This window comes from Phaethon aethereus, assembly GCF_964289735.1.
Source record: "Phaethon aethereus genome assembly, chromosome: 20".
Classification (NCBI taxonomy): domain Eukaryota; kingdom Metazoa; phylum Chordata; class Aves; order Phaethontiformes; family Phaethontidae; genus Phaethon; species Phaethon aethereus.
In genome coordinates this window covers 629,752-646,247 of record NC_138596.1, presented here as the reverse complement: position 1 = coordinate 646,247, position 16,496 = coordinate 629,752, and the positions used below count along the sequence as shown (strand labels likewise).

General features: G+C 55.8%; 1 protein-coding gene across 1 annotated transcript; it reads right to left on the bottom strand.

Annotated features, from left to right (window-relative positions):
• Positions 1-4,667: 4,667 nt before the first annotated feature.
• On the bottom strand, positions 4,668-15,938 carry FBXW5 (F-box and WD repeat domain containing 5; the record flags this gene model as incomplete). Its single annotated transcript, XM_082008904.1, has 8 exons — positions 4,668-4,914; positions 5,423-5,635; positions 6,260-6,407; positions 9,278-9,764; positions 11,140-11,288; positions 12,170-12,344; positions 12,993-13,150; positions 15,746-15,938. 8 exons carry the CDS (start codon positions 15,936-15,938, stop codon positions 4,668-4,670), a joined length of 1,770 nt encoding a protein of 589 aa, XP_081865030.1.
• Between the last annotated feature and the right edge of the window lie 558 nt (positions 15,939-16,496).

The window sequence follows — 16,496 nt, the reverse complement described above, 5'->3', positions numbered from 1 at the left end:
CCTCAGACCAGGATTGGGGGCAGCGAGGCTGGAGAGTGGTCACCCTCCTCCGGGTGGCCATGCATCACCCTTGGCAGGGAGCAGCAGCCGCAAGGCTGTGGTGGAGGAAGGCCCGAAGCCCCTCTCTTGCCAGCAGCTTCCAGCCTGGCACCTGGCCTTAGCCTGATGGACACAAAGCCCACTCTGCTTGGGGTTTGCTTCCACCTCTGCTCTGGCGGGGCCTGGGATGTCATCAGTGGAGAGGGGCTGTGACTGTCCCCCCACTCCCTGGGTGGTGGCACTGCCCTGACCGCGTGGTTTGGGGTGTCACCACTGCTGCCTGGGCCTTCCTAGTGCCTGATGTCTTTCTCCAGGATGACCCGTAGCTGAGCTGGGCCCTGACCCAAGCTGAACATCCTGCACCCAGGGGTGCCGGTGGGCCCTCCCTGCCTGTGGACAGGTGCTGGGCCAACCTTTGAGTCTCTCTTTGAAGTCTCTGTGGGGATCTTATTATACCTGATGTGTGCAAAGGCTGGGGCTGGCCGCAGACTCTGCTGTTGTAGCAGGAGCAGGGGATGGAGGCTGCGCCAGCGCGGCCGGGGTCAGTGCAGCAGCCAGGGCTGAGCCCGGGCTGCCGGTCGGGCAGGGTGGCTGCAGCAGTGTGGGCTGGGAAACCTGGTGTGGCTGCTGTGACTGAAAAGGCGAGGGCTGAGGTACAGGCAGGCGCCTGCCCATTTCTTCCGAAGGGCAGACAGTCGGTAGGTGTGTGTTGACCAGCCCCTCGAAGAGTGGAGTGGGCAGCTGCCTGCACCCTGCCTTGCTGCTGCCCCCCCAGGGGCCCTCAGTGCTTCTCGGGGGTGGGAAGGGGGTGGCAGGACCCCTCCTTTGCGCAAGACCCCTTCCAGCCTGTCCCCAGGGATGGATCAAGCCCTGTGTTGCCACTCTCACCCTGTTGCCTTAGGAGGAGAGAAAGGCCTCGCAGAGCCCGAGCCTGACCCTACCGGTAGCAGCTCTCCACAGCCAGGCCCGGGGGGGCCCCCAGCCCCACTGAGGCTGCGAAAGGCCTGGAGAGGGGGAGGAACAAACAGCTCTGCTCATTTAGCGGTTGGGAATTAAGAGTACTAAATGGGGGTGGCCGGAGCTTGGTCTGAGTTGATGTTTTTGGTCTTGGGGTGCCTGACACCCACTGCCTGCAGTGGGGCTGGGTGGCTCTGGCCAAGGAGTGCTGGGGGTGGTGCCTGTGGAGATGCTGACTCAGCTGGGGGTCTGGGCTGCTTTCAGGAGGTGAGTGCTGGTCCTCCAGCCCCAGCAGGTGCTGGGAAGGTAGGTGGGAGAGTCCATGCTGCGACCAGAGATCGGGCTGATCCCTTCCAGCCTGCAGAAGGGGCACGGGCTGGCCAGGCCCTGTGACAGAAGCTTTACGTGCTGTGGTGTTTCCCTTCCCTCGCCGTGTGGCTGAGGAGAGGCAGATCTGGTGCTGACAATGCTGTCTGGTCCTTTTTTACTTTCTAGCAGCTCTCAAGCTTGCAGGGTTAATTGTAGTGCGTGGCCCTTGCAGGAGCCTGTGTGCTGGACCTTCCTGGGCACAGCTCTGCCAGTCTGGCTGGCATGCAGACATGTGGCACAAGCCACTGCTGGTTTTTTGGGGGGTTTTGTTTGGTTTTGCTTTTTTTCCCTTTGGACCTCAGGCTATCAGAGAACACCCATCTCAGTCTGGCACTGTGAAGTAAGGTTTTTTCCTTGAGGATGTAGAATGGTCAAAACCACTAATAAAAGCAGTTGGCAGAGCATCATTGTTTTATAATCCATGGCTCCAGCACCACAGGGGCTGGAAGAGGAGTAGGGGCAGGATCACCTCAGTCTGGGGGGTTATTTCCATGCTGGGAGCTTTCCCCAGCTGCAGTAACGCTGCAGCAACGCTGCAACCGGGGGGGTGGGGGCTCTGCCCAGCACCAGTGTGGTGGCTTCCAAGCAAGGGGTGCTGGAGCCAGCAGGGAGGGAGCTCCTGGGGGTGATGCGGCCCCAGCCTGGCTGCTGGAGCTTCAAACGCACGCAGGGCCACAGGGCTGCTGGGGGCAGGTGCGGCAGCTTCACCAGCAGCAGCCAAGGGGAGCTGAAGAACAATGGGAAGGGCAAATCCAACACCTGCCACTCGTGTTCTTGGGTGCTGGATAATAGAGCAGCTGCTGAGCTCCTCTAGGACAGGCTGGGTGTTCTCAGCTGTTGCCCAGCGCCAGAGCTGCTCCACTGTCCCTGCAGGAGGCCCCATCCTCCCCCTCCAGAGCTGTAGCACCAACAGAGGGACTAAACCCATGCTGGGGAGCAGCAGCACAGCTGCCTTTGCATGCATGTCCATAAAAGAGATGAGTATGAGGGGAACTTGAGGCAGCCCATCCTTTCCTGGGAGCAGCCAGGCCCACTTCACACAGCTGTTGCACCGTGCACCAAGATGGCAAAAGGCTGCAAGGGGACAGTGGCTTTAGCACAGGAATTCCTACCAGCAGCATAGGGCCAGCCCCAGTGCTTGTTCCCCACTTCCTTACCTGGCCAGTGCCTGTTAGTGCTTGGAAAAACTAGAAATCCAGGAGGGACAAGGAGAAGCCAGGATGCTCCAGCCCCTGGACTGTCCTGGAGCCTGCAGCACTTGCCTTGGCAGAGAATAGGTTTCCTGAGGCTGCCATGAAGTGCTGCTCCCCTTGTGCAGGGCAGTCCCATCCTCCTCCCTGAGGGCAAAGATTTCAGCAATTCTCTGCCTCTCCTCTTGTTTCACAGCTTTCTGCCTGCACTCCACAGCCCAAGGCAGTCAGCTATTTCTGCAATGCCTCAGCAGTTGTAGGCACAGCAGTTATGACGCTTCTGGACACTTTTTGCTTCAGTCAAAGAACAGCACTCAGAAAAAAAAACTCACATTGCAGAGATGCTTTAGCAGAATATTTATTCAATGCCATAGTGAAGAGCAAAACTCAGTACAAACATAAACCCTCAGTGCCTTGCTCACTACTAGACCAAGCCAAGGGAAAAGAGATCCCACAGTCTTGGGGGAAGAGGGAGGAAGGCAGAGGCTGTTCCTTTGCTGTGTGACTGAACAGAGAACTGGATGTGGATCCTGTGTGCACACACATGAAAGATGACAGAAAACCTGAGTAGAGGGATTTTGGATAAAGCCATGGGCACCTGCTGGGGTGCAGCAGAACAAGGGTACAGACCCTCCTGCCAAGGGCTGCAGGAATTAAAGCCATTAGTGCATATCAAGACAGTATCTGCTGCCTCCTTAAGTCTATTTGCAACCCAAAGCTGTGAGTGGCACAGACAACTGCCCCCGGTGCTCCCAGGGGAGGCCCAAAACACTGCCCCCAGCCCCTGCCTGGGACATGGCTCCTTTCCAGACACAGCCCAGAGTCCAGCTCCCCAGAGCAACTGCAGCTCCTGGGGTCACTGCTGGCCCCAGCCATCTAGGCCAAGTCAAGATTAGGAGTTTAATTTTAGAGTCTTACATTTGGGTACCTGCTGCAGGGAGGAGAGCCTTGGGGACAGATACAGAGTAAACACCACTGAGTTCATAATGGCTTCAAGTGAGTCAGCTCCACCATCAGAGGGGTTCTCAGGAAAGGCTGATCACCAAACACACAGCAGGTCAGCCCACATAGAAGGAAGCTTATTCAGCTGTCACTTCAGGCCTAAGAGGGCTGTGTTCCCCTGGTCACCTGTGGGCGAATACCTGCAGCCACCCACCAGTGCCTACACCTATTCACGGAGAGTATACCAAGAGAACCTAAAGTGCCATGACTTCAGTAGCATGGGAGGGAAGTGATCATGAGCCCCACCAGCCATCCTCACAGCTACCCCCTTGGGAAGGGACAGCAGATCCCCTAGAATAAATACGTTACCAATGCCATAGCTTATTTAAGTGCTGCTTAGCAGAGGAAGACAGAGGCAAAGCCAGCACCATGTCACCACCAGCCCTCCCCACTCTCAAGTTTGGACACTGGTGATACCAACGCATGGTTGCTAGCAGAAGGCATCAACAGAGCACTGGCTGCGTCCCCAGGGGCCACACGAGACACCAGCCAGGCCCCCCCAGCCCTGCCTCCCGCACTGCCCTCTCACTGCCCTCCAGTCCCTGCTGCCCTCTGGGGCCAAGACGCCACATGGGAGGAGGCACTCAGCATTACCCAGCAGCCAGACAAGTTGCCCATGGAGGTTTGGGACAAACAGACATTAATAAAACTACTGTATTAAAAGAGTCCTGCAGTAAGGCAGCTCAGCACTGTACTTCTGCTTCTGCCAAGTGCTCTGCAGCCCGTAGCTCTCAGCGAGGTCAGCCACATCCCACACTCACACAGTACAAACACTAGAGACGTGCCTCAGTCTGTTCTCAGAGACCAAAGCTCACCCAGAGAGCTATGACCAAGCAGCAGCGTTCGTGTGAAGCTGTGGCGAGCCTACCCTGCAACGATCAGCTCAGGCTGCTGCCCGCCGTGCCCAGGAACGGGCCCTCAGCTCTTACGTTCTGTCTTTGAAGCAGATGCTCCAAGGGGGAAGCAATTCCCACTACCGGGGTCCCTCCTGACTTGACGGATGGGATTTGTGTGCCCAGAGCTCGTCTCTGTTGTGCAGGGCTCAAAGCTCTGCAAGCTCCAAGGGAGGTGACTGCAGTGAGGAAGCTGCAGGAGCAGGCGTACCTGGGTTCAGCTTTTCTGGTTCATGAGCCAGGAGAAGAGCAGTTTCCTGGGCCTGGGCTTCCTGGCCTGCTGGATGCGCACAGCACGAGGGGAGCGCCACACCTTGATGGTGGTGTCATCGCTGGCTGTCAGGAGCAGCTCCTGCTCCACCGGGCTGAACGCCACTGAGTTGACCACATTGTCGTGCTGCAGTTTGGCCAGGCAGATGTTATAGTGCCGGTCCCAGATATAGCCATGGCGATCCTCTGCCCCACTGCGGTGGACAAGACAGTAAGGATGTCACCCCAGCAGCCCCGATAACCTGCTTCTCCCAACCGCCTTCCTTCCGCAGATGGAGGCAGAGGTACCCCACAGCCTGGCCAGAGGCCCCAGCCTCCATCTGCAGCACCATCACCCATGAGCTTCAACCTGGGGTAGGTCAGCTCCCTCTGGGATCCAGAGGCTGTTTGAAACACCCTTTCAACTCACCCCATAGCTCCTGCAGCCTCCAAGAAGGGCATTTGCCACCTGCTGCCAAACATGCCACAGCCCAAAATTTCCCCTTCCCTCACTAATTTCACAGCAGGGCAAGGGTGGACAGCCTGTATCAACACCCTCTGATTCAGTCCTTCTGCTCTACAAATCTCCCATTATTTCCTGCTCTGCTCACAACACACAGGAGTTTCCAGCACACGGACGCACCCTTGCACAAGCTGTCCTGCCAGCACTAGGGCCCTCGTCGACACAGGGACAGGATCCTGCCCACCCCCATCACCACACACCTTGCTACGAAGTCCCTGCTGACATCCAGGAAGATAAAGAAGCACTCCTCGTTGGGCGTGTAGGCCCGATGGGCACGGAGGGCTCTTTTCACCTCCTTCATTGTCTTCAGGTCGAACACGTGCAGATCGATCTCCTCGGCGATGGGGGGCGGCTGCATCGGGTCGGAGATGACGCAGTTCCGAGGCCAGGCACGACTGTTCACATACAGGTACCTCGGGGAGGGGAGCAGAGGGGTTACCCTGTACCTCACCACATGCAATGAAGCTCACTGTGCCCCAGCTGGTAAAGGCACAGTGCAGTCAGGCAGGGCAGGGACCAAGCATTTTCTCTGGTCCTTAGCAAGCCTGCAGCTCTGGTCACTAAAATCCAGGCTGAAACACAGGAACATGTTGCTGAACCACTTCGTGACCTGTTTGGAAAGGAAAGGGCCACCACAATTGGGATGGTGGGCCCTAGGGGCTAGGCCAAACCTTTTTAATCTTATTAAACCCAACTTTAAGAATGGTGGTGTATTGATCTGCCTTGGGAACAAGACTCATTGGTGTGGGCAGCTCCTTCACTCTTACAAGGCTCCTCACCTGACCCTATCCTGAACCAGGCTCAGCAGTACAGAGGGAGGAAAGCATTTTTGGGGAGATCTGGGGAGATCCTCAGGCCATACACATGCCATCACTCCTAAGACATAAATGGGATGTGAAAGAGCAGAGCAGCCTGTACGGGCTCCCTGCTCCATCCACTAGTCATTTCTTCTCCTGTTTGCCCCACAAAACCCCTAAGCAGCTGTTGCCCAGCCCCTGCAGCATCTGAAGCCAGGATTGCCACCCCGCCACACTCACCTGTGGTCAGGGGAGAGGCCCATGCCGATGATGTGCCCATGGATGTCAATGACGTGATCCAGTGAGTCAAAGAACTCATCCGAGCGCCTCTCCTCCCCAAGCACCGGCCCAGCAGTTGTCATCTGATGGGGCAGGATCCTTTTAATCCCTTGGGGACAGAAAGCAGAATCAGGTGGTTCTGCAGGCTGCTGCCAGCAGACAGCGGGGCTGGTGGAAGTCCCCAGGCTTCAAGAAGGGGCTTCCCTTAGTGCTGCTAAGAAAGGAGAATTGGCTCGCTAGCCGAGGAGCAGGACAGGGCTGCTGCCCCTGCTGTGTTCCTTCAAGCTCTCGCAACTGGTGCTTTTGGCCAGGACACTGCCAGTAAGTGACATGGTGACACATTCAACCCCAGCCAGGGAGATGCCCAGCACCTGGCTGCCAAACTGGCTGGTGCAAGCCATATCTTGCTCCAAGCCCAGCCCGCAGTGTGCTCTGAAGCACAAGGAAGCTGCGTTGGCCCAGGAGACACTCTGGCTGCAGAAAGGTTTTTCTCCTAAATAAATCCTTAGGCTGGGCCCTTTTCCTGCAATACCCAACCTGGAGGAGGCCCAGCAGATACACTGGCTGTGGCAGGATTTTCCCTCAACACTGTCAAGTGCAGGCTAGGGTCATCCCCAGAAAGCTCCAAGAACAGAGGTTTAAACCCAAACTGAGCTCAAGTGCTATAGAGCTTTTGAACTTCCTGACTAAAGGAGACATGCTGTGTGTCAAGCCCTGTCCCCTTCCAGCTCTAGGCAGAGGTTGCAAACACAAACCATCGACAACAGCTTCCTGGAGGACTCCTACAAACCTCAGCAGCTCTTGCGCACACATGGGCTTAATCCTCAGTGAGTCCAAGAGGAGCTAGAAGGTGGCCCACCCCATCACTCCCCTGAGGGAATCGCTGCCAAACACCCTTGATTTTAGCCCTCTTCCGCGGAACAAGGTAGAGGTGACATCACACTGCACCTCAGGTCTGAGGACCTTCACAACATCACTGCATCTAAACCCGGGCAGCCCAGGACCTTCAGGACATGACCGCCACTCTTTCACCCACAGTGGCATTGCTCACCAGCATCCTCATTTCCACAGCATTACAACCCCAGTTCCAAACTCAGCTACATGACCCCGCACCCCTGCCACAAGCCAGTGGAACAGGAGGCTTTGCCCATGCCTCAAGCCTGCCACCAGCACAAGGGAGACAGGAGCTCACAGCAAACTCCTGCAGGAGAAGTGCTTGCGTGCTGCAGATCAGGCAAGGTAGCACCGATGCCCAGCAGCCGGGAGCATGGCTCCCACCAGCAGCCTGGCGAGAGATGAGCACAACAGCAAGCTCTTTCAAGTACCAGTTCCCTGGAGGCAGACAGCAGATGCACAAAGGCCGGTTCGACACACAAACCAGTGGGCAAACATAACATTTTGCAGTGACTCATGGTTGGGAGAGGAGCCGAGCCAGGGTTCGTCCCTCCGAACAGCCAGTCTGTGCCGCGGGCACTGGCTGCCAGCCAGGGAGTCACTGGAGTTCAAAGGCACCAAAACCCACGGCCCTGGGAGGCTGGGCTGGAAGTCGGTGGAGTCCAAAGGCAGGCGCTGCCTCTGCACCACGCTTTGCCTTTGCTTGCTGCAGGCCCCAGCCTGCGAGGCAGTGTTTGCTCACCCTGGTGGATCACGATGCAGCGCTGCTTGCAGGGCTGAGTCTGGGCAGACCACCTGCCACGTGCCCGGAGGCAGGCCAGTGTCCACCACGCCTGTCTACAGACCCGGCCATGGACAGGAGCATGGAGTACAGCTACACTTAGTCCCGGTCACATTCCTGACTTAGGTGGGCAAAGACCAAGTGACTCTTCTCCAAGTTGCCTACAGCTTTGGAAACTGCCTTTCCCTGCCTTACTGGGTTGTATTGGTGCAGGACCAAGTAACAGGAAGGTTAGAAGCGCCTGCAGCTAGAAAGCAATGATGTAATTGTGCAAGCAGCAAAAGGAACTGAAACTACAGAAGCCTTGCTTCTTGCCTGGAAGCAGCTCTCCTTCCCTCCCCACATTTCTATTGATTTGTCTGGTCCTTTCCACTGACCTTCTCTGCTAGCTTTAGGAGCTTTTGGAGAAGCAGCCAGACTACCTGCTTCTGCTCATCACTGCACTGTTTTCCTATAAATTCAGGTGCTCCTAGTCCCAGTGCCTCAACAAGAGAGGTCCAGATGATCAAGGGAAGTCCTAACACAGAAAAAGGTCATCATCAGCAGTGCCACTGCATTGGCTTGTGCTGCAGCCATAGTCCCTTGTAACCTGCTGAGTGAGGAGGCTGAGCATCAGCAAGCTGCCTGGCATCAGCTCGCCAGGGAGACCCCCACAGGGACAGCTAATAACCCACCATGAAGCCTCTTCAGTACCAAACCAGAGGTGCCCAAGTGTGTCACCGAGACTGAAAGGCCACGTGATGCAGGGTGATCACACACTGGGCAGCGGGGGAGGCAGCCAAGGCACAGGGGCAGGCAGGGCTCCGTCTCCGAGAGCTGAGGGGCACTGCACAAGCAACACACATCTGAACTCCAAGCTGCTCGAGCTAGTCTTGCCCTGATGCCCTCCCCATGCCCACAGGAGAACAGGACTGAGGCCCTTCCACATGCCCTGTCAGGGCAATCGCTGCCCTTCACATCCACCTGCTTATGTGTGAATCATGGCTGATGTCATTAAGTCAGGAGTTCCTTCTTGATCTTCTGCTCAGCCCTTGCCACAACTTTCTTGTTTGGCCATGTGTCAAGCCTGGTAGCAACAAAACAACCCTCAGGCAAGCACTTGCAGGGTGGAACCCCCTTCAGTGACAGGGGCATCTCAAAAGCCTCCTGTATCAAGAATCCAGCAGCCTGAGCAAAACTGCAACTCACTCACCACAATCAGGCAGCAAATAAAACAGGTCTTTTCCAGATTCAAATTCAGAATGTAGCTGCAGCCCACATCCCCAGGGAGGCTGCCATGCCCTGGGCTCAGACCGCAGCCTTACCTATCTGGTGTGGGGAGTAGGTGAGGCATCCTGTGGTGAAGATTAAGTATTTTGTCTTGCTGTTGCTGTCTGTGGAGAGCACGTTCAGCTCAGGTGGTTTAGTTCTGTTGCGTACAAACAGCTCGGCCACCTTTGTCTCCAACTCTGTCTCAGTCATGGCAGGCCTCACACGGCCCTCCATGATATCATCAAGGAATTGCTGCAGCCCATCCTCTGCTGTCACACCCCCTTCATCCGGTAATTCCTGTACTGCTGGCTCTGGAGTCTGCTTGGGCTTGGCCTCCTCTTCCTCACTGTCACTGCCAAGATCAAAGACTGGGCAGGTAGAGGTGGAGGAAGCAGCTAGCTGCTCCTCGTAGTCCAGGAGCAGGTCTGGGGAATCGTACCGGCTGCAGTCAGCCACCATCACGGTCCGGATAGTGCTGGCATTCAGGTTTTGGATTTTGAACAGTCTCTTCACTACATTAACATTCTCTGACTCGATGCCCTGCAAGCAGAAGGAAGAAGTAAGCAGGAACCACCTCACTGGAGTGTCACTCCTACAGCTCAAACCAGCTCAGATCTTGAGCTCACACAGCACACAACAGCACCACACTGACCTCTCTTCACACTGCTATATGGAGCACTGACCATGAGAACTGGCCCAAGAGGCTGGCCAGCTTTGTTGCGCTCCTTCCCATCTTGGAGGTGGGCACAGTGAGACAAAAAGCTCCTGCAGACAGACAACAGTGGAGCTGGGAAACACAGAGGCCAGGCAGCCTTGCTGCCACTCCCCGGCCTGAAGTCATTAGCTGGTGCTGGTTGGTGCTTTAAAAGCATTTCAGGAACAGGCCTCTGCGATAAACACAGGTGGAGTGTGAAGTGCCATCCCTCTGGCGTACAAGCAGCAGAGATGGAGGACCTCTGTGCTCCTGAGGTTTGCCTGTATCCCTCAGCCTGGTTACCTGGTCCCGGACACAAGCAGCAGGTCTCTTCCTGCCTAACTGGGGGTCTGCAGGCGGTCTGCAATCCTGGCAGTCTGCAGGAGCACTTCAACACCCCCTGTCAAAGTGGGCAAGGCCCCTCCTTGCCTCTTGGAGATGGAAGAGTTAACACTGTAGTGTCAGTGCAGCACAGAGGTGTAGTTATGGGAAGGATCTCTGCTACCAGAGGATTTCACCTGGGGCCAGCATCAATCGTTCAAGTTAAAAAATGCAAAAGACCAGGACGTGCAGCTGTGATGTTGAGAAAGAGGCAAAACGTGGAAGAGGAACATGTCCGAGCAGCACAAGTGCCACAGAATGAACAAGCAGCAAAAAAGCAGTCTAAGGCCAGCACACACTGATCTCCAGGTCTTATCACAGAATCAGAGACAGCACCTGGCCCACAGAAATGTCAGCAAGGACAGGCAGGGCTGAGCTCAGCCTCTCAGCTGCCTCTGGCTCCTGGGAACAACGCACTGAGCTGCCAAGTGGGACAACAGCCATTGCTTGGATACATGCCAGACTACAGCCAACCCAGGCCCAGCTTCATACTATCAAGGACCTTAGCAACCCTGCTGTGGTTCAACCACTCTGCTGTTGAGCAATGTGTGCTCTAGGGCACTGTAGCCAACCCCTCATCCCAATTAATGAGGCAAGAGTTAATAGAATCTGAGGGTAGAGTTAGAATATTGCAATGGGTACCACAACAACGAGTGTGGAGAAACCTCACACAAGGGCTGCCTCAAGCTCAAGATCCTCAGGGCAAGTCAGAGGAGACAAACGGGGAGGACAGGAGGACTGGGCCATTCTTCCCCGCTCACACCTCCTCCACAGTTTTTCCTCTCCCAGGAGCCAGCAGGAAGCTGCACTGCCTGTGGAGCTGGAACAAAGGCACCTCACCTGGAAAGCATTGTTCAGCCACAGCACAGAACAGGAGGTTATACGCCCAATCCGATGCAGATTGCCAGATATCAAGTTGGTTTCATTCAGCCAGCAGCCAAACACATCATAGGGTTTATTCCTCACCCTTGAAAGCAGCGTGAAGTTCTCTGGAAGGGAGGGGAAACACAAGAGTGAGGTGATGGCTCCCAGCAAGGGCTCTGGTGAAACCATGACATGGGAAGTGGATTCAAGTCTCTGCAGGAGAGGCACTGATGCAGCACCTCCACCGCAAGCTGAGCACACACTGCCCAACCAACATCCAGTTCCAGTCACTATTATGGAGATAGATTATTTCTCTCTTCTACAGAGATGTGTGGGGAGACCATGCACAATAAAAGGGGAGCCAGACAGAGAGCAGAGAGCAATCTAACCTCAGTGTCTTTCTCTGAGCATGGCCCAAAGCAGACACCCCAAGGACAAGAACAAGTCAAACACATACAGAACTTCTTCACTCCCTCCCCTGGGGCTCAGGGCCTGAGCAAGACAGCTGTGCACTTAGCAGCACTCCTCAATTTTTGTCCCAGTGGGACTATAGCACAGAGACAGTGAGAGATAACGCAGCTGGGATTAGTGGGTTTCACAGAACTGCAGCAGAAGACGTGAAGCAGACGTGGATGAATGTACCTCACAAAGCCACCTAAGACCTCAGGGTGGGACTAACACCACTTGAGTCAGAAACGGTGGCTTCAAGACAACAGGTAATGCAGATAACTCTTGCCTTTCCCAGACTGTCACTTAGCATGGAAGTTAAGTGAGAATAAACGTATGCCACACTGCCTTTAGGTGATGACATGGTGACCTGAGCAGAGTTAAGGCTATCATCTGGAAGATTTACTCTGTGAAACTGTGATTGGGACCCCTTTGCACAGATGGTGGAAGGCAGGACAAGCAGAGGTCAAGGCCACCACACACTCAAAGAGGAGGGACCCTAGTACCCAACATTTCACACCTCTCAGGAAGACCCAGTGAAGGCGAGGGTGGTATTTACCCATGCTGATTACGGCAATCTCTCCTGACGAGGAGTTGTGAGGCCCCACAAAGACACCTGACACCAGAAGGAGGGAGTCATCGGAGTTGAACTGGGAGAACTGTGTGTAGCTCCAGTTGTACGGCCTCATATTGGAGCTGTGCTGCAGGGAGATGTCCAACTCATTGCTCCAGATCTACAGACAGAAGGACAAACAATCAGGAACCTGTCGAGAAGCCCGAGAGTGGCTCCACTTTTTCTGTTCTGCCAGCACTCACCAGGACAGGGGGAAAATAAAAAAATATCAAAGGCCCTATTGAACTGCCTCCCAGTCTCAATTTCCCTGTCAATTCTCCTGACAGGAAATGGCTAACAGCTTCAGGGAGTGGCTAAATGCAGGACTGCTTCTCCATCAGCCAGTGGAGGTGTTCAGGCAGTGAATGGTACTGTCACAGCTGCATTTTTCAGCATGTTCAGAGAGATTTCTCCCAAGACAACCACTCATGCAAGGCAACTTCTGCAGTGCATCATCTCCACAGTCTTTGTTAGAGATTAGATCCCCAGCACAACAGGACTGATTTGCATCTAGAAAGCAGCCAGAGCCAGGAAGAGCACCTCAGCCACCTTCACGGTGGCTGGAACTGGAATCCACAGCCCTCAAGGCTACAATTGCAAGAGTCATTAGTTCTGCGGCTTTGAGAAAAACTCAGCATCTGCACGAACCTAAGTCCAGGGACATCTGGTCAAAACTCTCCTCTCCACAGACTTTCTAAAGGCTGCCCTAGGAGCTAAGCCCCACTAAATCAAAGCTGGAAGAGTTGTGGAGGGGAGGCTTCCACTTTACCTTGACGGTACAGTCTTTGGAGCACGATGCAAACAAACAGCCAGAATGGGAGAAGCTGAGGTGCAAAACCTGGTCATTGTGCTCCTTCAGGGCCTGCACTTCCACGCAAGGGATGGTGTCGTAGAGCCTCTGGAACTCGTCATACCAGGAGACAGCAGCTTTAACACACAAGCAGGGACATGGGACAGGAATGTAAGTGGAGGGAAGTGACAGACCTGAGCTAAACATGGCAACTGCAGAGTTAGTCTTTAATAAAGTGCAGTCTTTGCTGCTAGCAATGCCAGGAGCTCTGCTGGGGCCAAGGTCCCTATGACTTCAGCTGTGCTAGCAAGGCTTAACATTTTTCTCAGTAGCTTCCCCACTCCTGCAGACACACACAAAAAAACCCTTTTCGTCCAGTAAACACACAACTCCACACCATACCACTACTTTCTAAGCCAGTACAGCCACTGCAAGAAAAATCCACGGCATAGCTGTTAGCTATCTAACAAAAGCCTTGCTCAGGACAAAACAGCCATCAGAACTGCAGATGTGCTCCAGCACAACACAAACAAATCTATCATGCGATGAGAGAGAAGCTGCTCCTCAGGGTACTGGGCTCTGCTCTGATTATCTTTATCTTGTCTAACACAGAATTAAGAAGGTTCCAGAAAGGGTATGAGGCCAGGAAAAAATTGCCTCCATGAGATAAGAGACTAGAGAAAACAAGAAAGAAGAATGGGAGCTGGACACAGTGTGCCAGGACAGTGGAGGAGCCCTGCAGAAGCAGAGTCTGGAGGACACTCACAGAAGTCACACTGATGGCCAATAAAAAGCCAGGCTTCCTGCAGCAGCAAATCCCAAGGAAGCAAAGAGGATTAGACACGTATGCATAAGGGCCAATTTCCCTAGTTACAGTGAACAGGACTGAAGGGTTTTTTGGAACTTGCTGCACCCCAGGAGGCACCTGTTCCTGCAGGCAGGGAGCAGCTTGCTGCCAGGACATCCCATCATTACTTACTAGGCTGAGGGCTTCATCCCCCTCTGAAGTTCTGTGTCTGGCTGGGAAGCAGTCCGAACAGATCCCATCTGGCCAAGCAAACCCAACATTTTCTCTAACAAGACCCACTGGATACCATTCCCCAAACCACAGAGCTGCCTAGGGCAGGCAGGTTGGCAGGGGGTTTCCCCAAACTGCTTCAGCCCCTTCCTGGGCCTTCCAGCCACCCCCTGCCCCATGGAGCTGCCTCACAGCTCCAGAGGTGCAGCCTGGGAGGTGCCTGAATATGTTACCGAGTTACACCGACCGCTCAATCCCTATCAGTGCTAGAGAACAGGGCAGGCAGCTTACTAACTAACTGCAGGGGGCTGGAAGTGAACGAGCCTGGACAAAGATCCTCAAATAAAACCTAAAGCGAACATCCTCAACCCTGTCTATGCAAATGACATCACACAGCCTGAGTCGTCCCATCTGCATCGTCTCTTCTCAGAGCCCTTTTGCACTCACGTTCCCCACTGCAGGGAGACGGGTTCCTGCTGCTTGATCCTCAGTGTTTCTTCTCATCCTTCTGTAGCAACTGCAACTCAAGATCATGAAGCCAATTCCCTCTGCCATGGCCACTGCTGGGAGCTCCCGGTACATCCTCGGGGCGGAGGATGGAGCACAGCCCTCCCAGACCTCTGCAGCACACTGGGAACAGACTTTTTGGACTCCAAGAGAGACCCACCTTGGCAGCAAGGGCTCCTGTCATCAGGTCCCCAAGGCCTGTCTCAGCTGGTGCAACAGCACTGAGTTACCCTTCCAGACTGCACCAAACTGCTTCCAGCACCTGACACGCAGCAGGGAACAGACCTGTGATGGTATGACTGCCACCACCAAGACTGCCGACAGTTCTACCCAGGGAAGGCCCTGCCAGGCTCAGTTGATGCTGACTGTTAATGGGTAATTTTCCTACTGCAAGCCGAGGCCAAGATCAAGTCTGACCTGCCCACGCAAAGTGGGTCAGCTACTGCCTTAGCATTTACCCACCGTACAATTAAATTGCCGCACACCCACCTCCCTCTCCAGGCAGCAGCGCGTTCTCCCTCCACAGCCAGGCTGCAGCTGCTGCCTACGTCTTATGGAAATACTTTGATCAGCTAATGTGTATTTGTAGCTCTTCCTAGTCCGGATGAGAAAGGGACAGAGCCTGAAGCAGAGGCTTGCTACGAAGTCCTGATCAGGAAAAGCCAGCAGTGATTATCATGGAATCCAACTGGGCTGTGATGTAGCAGCGCACAATGACTCACTGCATCTCCTCAGGATCTCCCCCAGCAGCAGCGCCCAGACAAGCTGTGCAGTAGCTACCAGAGAGCACTTGCCTAGAGAGAGCTCAGAAACCATCTTTCTGTGAAAGAAAAGGCAAGTCGAAGCATTTTCAGCTATCTGATGCCCCTTTCTGAAGGGTCTGGGCAGTTCCAGAACCCTTTGCATGCACATCACTATCCAAGACTGCAGACTGCTAATGAGACACGGTTTAGTGGCTCCTCCACCCTCCACACCAGAGAACAGAGGACCGAGCAGCAGAGGGGGAGAGGATTTTCCCTTCTGAGCTCACGGCAAGGGAGGTTTCAGGTGCTGCCACCCGGGAAACAGCCTCCCAGGGCCGCCGGAGGCCCCGGAGCTGAGCAGCCCCCTGTCCCGACGCGACTGCCCTGCCTGTTCGGCAGGCTCCGGAAGGCCGTCAGCCCCGCAGGCAGCCCCGCCGCCAGCCCCTTCCCCCGCGCCAGCGCACCTGGGTGCCGGGGCACCTCCCGGGAGATGCGGTAGTAGCGGTAGAAGAGCTCCTTCCAGAGGAACTCGTCGCGGGCCACGGCGTGCCACTGCTGGCACACCAGCCCCACCGAGAGCACGTCTACGTGGTCCAGGTAGAGGAAGATCTCGTAGAGGACGCTGTCGGGGAGGAGAGGGCCGCCGCCCGCGTCCATCGTGTCATTCTGCCGCCGCGCCTGGAAGCAAACGGGGGTGAGGCCCGGCCCCGCCGCCCGCAGCCTCGCACCAGGGACCCCGCGCCCGCCCCGGGGGGCCCACACGCACCGCCCCGGGCCGCCCCCACCCCCTCACGGCACCTCGGCGGCTCCGCTGCCCCCGCCTCCCTCGCGCAGCGCTTCCGGCCTCCCCGCCCCACACATCCGCTCCGGCTGTCACAGGCCGCTCTAGCCGCCCCTCTCTGTGGTTTCTCTCCACCCCAACTTCCAATCACCGCACCGCTTTCTGCCGCAGGCCGGAGAGCTCGAGCCCAGAGCTCCCCACAGTGAGCTAGGCGCAGCCAGCCGAACGCGGCACACTCGCTCAACGAGCGCCCCGCCCAGCCTGCTCAGACCACGCCCCCGAACAGACCACGCCCTGTCCTATCAGGCCACGCCCCCACATGACCAGGCCACGCCCCCCCGCGGGGTCGGCACCTCCCGGGACCCCAGAAGCCCGCTCGCGATCGGGCCCCGCTGCGCCCCCCGCGGCCCTGCCCGGCCCTGCTCATGGGGACC